At 30.5% G+C, this 6,272-nt stretch overlaps 1 protein-coding gene across 1 annotated transcript; it reads left to right on the plus strand.

The window, feature by feature from the left end:
- Nucleotides 1-1,974: 1,974 nt before the first annotated feature.
- On the plus strand, nt 1,975-4,230 carry LOC123195215 (inositol oxygenase 2-like). The gene is made up of 10 exons (XM_044608871.1): nt 1,975-2,059; nt 2,186-2,321; nt 2,399-2,480; nt 2,557-2,761; nt 2,833-2,945; nt 3,036-3,158; nt 3,338-3,407; nt 3,509-3,587; nt 3,877-3,958; nt 4,038-4,230. The coding sequence occupies exons 1-10, from the start codon at nt 2,029-2,031 to the stop codon at nt 4,062-4,064; spliced, it is 948 nt and encodes a 315-aa protein (XP_044464806.1). The 5' UTR covers nt 1,975-2,028; the 3' UTR covers nt 4,065-4,230.
- The last annotated feature ends 2,042 nt before the right edge of the window (nt 4,231-6,272 follow it).

Genomic DNA, 6,272 nt, shown 5'->3' on the forward strand with positions numbered 1-6,272 from the left:
GTCTTGTTTATTGCATCATTTTTTAGAGTACAAGGATAAGGTTACTCACTTGAAAACAAACTTACATTCCCAAACTAAGAGAATTACTTTGACCTAGAGTAAGTTTTTGCTCCAAAAATATGAGCAAACAATATGCATTTTCAATCTAATAAGGAAAACAGTGGCTCTGGTTTTGGTAGAATGTCAAGGGTACAACACTACAGTCATAAGATGAAATCTGGGAATGCAAGTGGAGCAAACTCTGTGAATCAGGATAATCTTGCTTATCCATAAGGTTTTGTTACCACTAGGACTGGATTCGAATCGAGCCCGTTCGAACTCGAGTTTGAGCTCGGTTTAAACGAGCAGGCCCTATATGAGCTCGGTCAAGCTCAAGCTCGAGCTCGAGTTACTTGCCAAATTTTCTAATTAAAAATTTTGATACAAAACGACGTCGTTTTTATCAATATATATTAAAACGACGTAGTTTTTATAACGAAAAACGAGCTGAGCCAAATTTAAGCTCAACTTTCATGAGCTTAAACTCAAACTCGAGCTCAACTATATGTAAACCGAGTCAAGCTCGAGCTTGACTCGGTTCGAATCCAGCCCTAGTTACCATACCCACTATGGCAAAAGATCTCAAGATGCATTATACAAGGGAAAAAGCATATGGAATGGATCATTTGAAATTACTAACTTTCACTTTGAGATTTCTTGCTATCTCATGTGCATCCTCTTTAGCTCACAAAAAATACATTCTCTGAATTCACTCTAATGGACTTCTGGTCATTTTTTGTATTTGTTCATTGAGAACACACATGGTAAAAAATAGTAAAAAACCTTTTACATTATATGTAGGGTTTGTTTATACAATTGAATCACTTAAACAGTTTTTCCTTTTTCTTTTATTATTATTTTTATTGATTATATATACATTTTTCGTAACACTAATTATAATTCTCTTACAATATTTTCAAATAATCATATAATTATATTGATACAGTTTTTCATATCAATAAATTATCATTTAAAGTAAAATGTATTTGATTTGCATATTTCATTTTCATTAGGATTGGGATACTCTATTATAGTTATTAGTATCTTATAATATATGATACATATTATATAATACAGATAAAAAAATGATACATATTTTAAAATGTATTAAATTAATACAATATAATGAATATATCATATAATATGATACATATCTTGTAATATAATATATATTTTTGATACAAATCAATATATTTAAAAAAAATATAAAATAAAATTATATATACAAATTTTAAAATTTTGAAGATACCATGGTATTTTAAAATATGATAATATATTAATTATTTTTGCACTTAGCTAATTTCAGTTTATTAAACATTCATTAGAAATGGTTCGGTAAAAAAGTCAAAGGTTTGTTGGAAATGACAAGATGCTACGCGGGTAAGTCTGTGATACCATCATATCCATGTGATGCAATGCTGAGTCAGCTCCGACACCACATCTACTAGTTTTCTATGGTATATGATGTTTCCATATATGCATTGATTTTTGTAATCTCCATTTTAGAATGTGTTTCACTGTAATTAATTAGTTTTTATCTTTTGGTAATTTAATTATGAAATATTAATAAAAAATTACTGATTATTTTGGGATTTGCTCAAATACGTCAGATATTAATAAAATTTTCTGTATTTATTATTAATTTTATCCACAACTTATAGACTTTTTGGTTTAATTACGCGTAATCAAATGATTAATTTTAGGTGATCAGGAGATTCTTATGGTTGGAGGTGTAATGCACGCGCTGTAAGGAGAGTTAGTGTAGCCTTATTTGTCACATGGTAGTTTAGTATTGTTTGTTCTGATCCGAACTTTGCTCTGGATAAAATTGTTAGATAAAATTAAAAGATTTTTCCTTTTGGTGTTCAAGGACTTTAAACATTCCAAATTCCAAGGAAGGACTTTTTAGGGTTAGAATAAATACCCACGCCACCAGCCGTCGTTATCCACGGCCAGTTCTGATTTTTCTTTTGCCTTCGTTAAGAGAAAATGACCATCCTCATTGATGAGCCTGCCCTTGGTACCATTTTTGCTCTTTTTAAGTTTTCTTTTTCGTTTTACTTCTGGTATTCTTAGCAAATATTGCAAAATGGAAGTGATTTTTATGGTTTTAAACTGTTTTGGTTTTGCGTTTTCTTGATTCCAGTTTCACAAGTTGAGGAGAAGAATCTGCAGAAGAATGAGAATGAGTTGGTATTAGATGGTGGATTTACAGTGCCGAAAGCTGTGACAAGTCATGGATTTGAGGAGCCGGAGATCAATGCATTTGGCCAAACTTTCAGGTTTTAATACTTTCACAACATTTTTCATTTTGATTTTAAGAATAAATGGCTTGGTTCTTAATGCAAACGCCTTGTAGGGATTATAATGCAGAAAGTGAAAGGCAGAAGACTGTAGAAGAGTTTTATCGGTTGCAGCACATTAATCAAACATATGACTTCGTAAGCACATAAAATGCCATTACGTTTTACACACGTCAACAAATTTGATATCAACTTAAAATGAAAATAATGACAGGTTAAGAGAATGAAGGAAGAGTATGGAAAATTGAACAAGGCAGAGATGAGCATATGGGAATGCTGTGAACTGCTGAATCAAGTGGTAGATGATAGTGATCCTGACTTGGATGAGCCTCAAATTCAGCACTTGTTGCAGTCTGCTGAAGCCATTAGAAAGGATTATCCTGATGAAGATTGGTTACACTTGACTGCTCTCATTCATGGTATATGTCCAACAATTCTTTTATTCATCTCTATATTCTTTTCTACATTTAACTGATGAAGATTTTTTCAGATCTGGGAAAGGTTTTAACCCTTCCTGAATTCGGAGGGCTTCCTCAATGGGCTGTTGTAGGAGATACTTTCCCTCTTGGATGCGCTTTTGACAAAGCCAATATTCACTACAAGGTACTTGGTTTCTTCTCCAACTTAAACTGACAAAGTATTTCTGAATTATGAGAATGCATCCATTGATGAAATTTGTAAATATTTGTACAGTATTTCAAGGAAAACCCTGACTATAATAATCCTGCCTTTAACACCAAGAATGGAATTTATTCTGAGGGATGCGGATTAAACAACGTGATGTTTTCATGGGGGCACGATGATTACATGTACACGGTATAACTTCCATACTTGAACTCTTTTGTTTATTCGGGTATATATTTGGTATATATTTGATCTATCCAAAATAATATTTAATTTCATGATAATACATCTATTTGTATAATTTAAATAAGTATACATGGTATAACATTTTTTAAAGTAGGGTTTAACCATGGATGTTTTCTGAACCATAGGTGGCCAAGGAGAATGGAACAACCCTCCCTCCGGCTGGATTGTTTGTCATCCGATATCACTCCTTTTACCGTAAACATCACTTATTTTATTCTTGTTAAATCTGCATTATATATTTTCAGATAATTGATTTGTTCAAACTTATTTAAGGTTTCGTTTTTATCTTTCCTCAGCTTTACACAAGGAAGGCACATATGCGCACCTCATGAACGATGAGGACAAGGAGAATCTCAAATGGCTGCGTGTTTTCAAGTAACTTTGATCACTTTTCATAATTCTTTCACTTGAAAGTATTTATTTTTTTATATTTCATATTACCAAAAGTGAAAAGGTTGGAAGAAGGAGATGGAAGGTTGGGGAGATGAAATATGATGGGGGTTAGTTCATTAAATCTGAAATGGTTAACGGTGTTTTTGTTTGACTTAAAGGATAGATTGTGAATATATATATACACACACACACACATACACACACAGAGGTTGTATAAATTCTGCATTCAAAGGAAACTACCAACCTAACATATGGAATTTGAAATTTGCAGCAAATATGATTTATACAGTAAGAGCAAAGTTCTTGTTGATGTTGAAGCAGTGAAGCCATATTATCTTTCTCTCATTGAGAAAGTGAGTTCTTGTTAATATTTACTGTCACAGTGTCATTTTCATCTATCAATGTTTAACATAATTTGTGAATTTGTTGCAGTATTTCCCTCCCAAGCTTAGATGGTGAAGCCTGCAATCTTAATAGGATACTGAATTTGGAAGCAGCTATGTAATTTTCGTTATCTACTTCGATATATATCAATGTTAGTGTTTTCTTTGTTCACCCAATATCCTGTTTTTCTCATTAGCTTTCTTATCTAAAGTGGCAATAAAATGAAAACAGATTGTAGTTATATTATTGAAAGAAAAAAAAAAAAAAAACATTTTCTGTTGAAATTCTAGCTATTTGATTCGATAAGAAAATATTATCTATTTCTTTCTCTTGGTAATATTACTAAAGCCAGAAGAATTCCATAAATATATCTACCTTACTACATTAATGATTGGAGATCCCATGAGTAAGGTTCATCTGGGTAATAACAAGTCATTTGTTATCGGTGATGGTAAACCATCCTTTGTGATTGGAGATCTCATGAATAGGGTTCATGTGGATAATAACAAGTCAGTTGTTAATCTTGCTGACACTAGTAATTTGGTCCCTTCCTATTAAAGTGTGGACAGTACATAACTACCTTAATAAGAGCTTGAGTGTAAAACTATTATTGGATTTCATATCTCTTATCGGTGGTGTATTTAATTGCATGATGCACTTGATGAAATCACCTGTACAAGTGTAAAATGGAGCCATCTTATGAATGTATCTATAAAGCAGTTATAAATTATTAGGCATGCGCACAGCCTATTAGCATAAAACTGTGTTAAACAACAAAATTATTGGGGATGAAATGTGATTAATAATGCTCTAACTCACAATGAAGAGTTTATGGTTTATTGAATCTAATAGTTTCACCCAGGGCTGGATACGAGCTGAGACTCGGGCTTGCCAAACTCGCTAAACACGTGTTTGAGTTTAGTTTGCACTTAGCTTGGGTTTGCTCTGATTGGGTTTAAACTTGCATCTCAGGCTTAACAAGCTTGGTTGTATGATATTGTTTTAGAGTATATTTATTAACAAAACTGAGCCATGCGAGCCTAGCAAGACACTTGTTCGGGTTTGGGCTCATTTTTGTTCATACTCTCAAGCTCGTGTTTGGGTTTGGACTCGTTATCTCATATTCGTATTCAGACTTATTTGAACAAAATTTATTTCAAACCCAAACAAACTCATTTTGAATTTAACCCTAGTTTTACCTTTAACTATGTAAGAATACCTTATTGGTATGAAAATTGTTTCATAGTCTAAAAGACATATTATACAAAACATTTGCACTCATGTAACTTAGTTTTATAAAATTTAATACTTGGTAAATTTTAGTTACTATCTATATTAAAATTTCTTTATTGATTTTATATATTGTAATGTTCTTGTATCAAACAATTACAACATCTAATAATAGTAGTATATTTATTTCAACTGTAACATCATTATTTCATCATATTGTAAGGATTATATTTCTTTTATCTATGAAGAAACCTTGTCATTTATTCCATACTGATACACTACTCCTTTGTCTTGATTGTTTACTTGTTTTGCTATCTCCTCGACTTAATTCTTTATACTCGGGACTTTATATATAGAAGAATATATATTTAAGTTTTATTTGAAAATATATTAAATTTAAAATTTTAATTTATTTGATTTAATAATTATGAGATTAATCTTAAATTTGAGATTTATCTTATTCAACTTGGATAAGATTTCTTGTTATTAAAAAAGAAAATATTTCTTTTCTTAAATTGTGCACTTGATAGTATACAACTTTACACTTAAGAAAGAAAGGAATTAAGTTTTTTTTTTTTTTTAATTATTTACAAAGAAAAAGGAATTAATACAATTATAACATCTTATATTGGCAATATTTTTAATTCAAAATCGTAACTTTATTACATCATCTTTGTAATTATTATATATTTTTTATCTATGAAAAATACCTTATTGCTTATGTTTTCTTTTATATATAAATGAGTAAAATTATGAGTATAAATAAATTATACAAACTTTTATGTATAATCTGAAGTGATAATTTGTGATTGAATGATATGATTATTTATTATTTATTTTAAAATTATCTCATCGAAAACTAATATCTCAAATTATACATAAAAATTTATACAATTTATTTATACTTTTTGTAATTTTCTTACTAGTAATTTTCATAAAATATTTCAGAATATTCTCATTAATTCGAATTTTGGGCTTATAGAGGAAACGATCCATTTACCTGGCCCAGATCCAGCTCTGAGCCCGAAAAGAATATGCATGGCCCTCATCAGT

Source organism: Mangifera indica, chromosome 13 (genome assembly GCF_011075055.1).
Source record: "Mangifera indica cultivar Alphonso chromosome 13, CATAS_Mindica_2.1, whole genome shotgun sequence".
Classification (NCBI taxonomy): domain Eukaryota; kingdom Viridiplantae; phylum Streptophyta; class Magnoliopsida; order Sapindales; family Anacardiaceae; genus Mangifera; species Mangifera indica.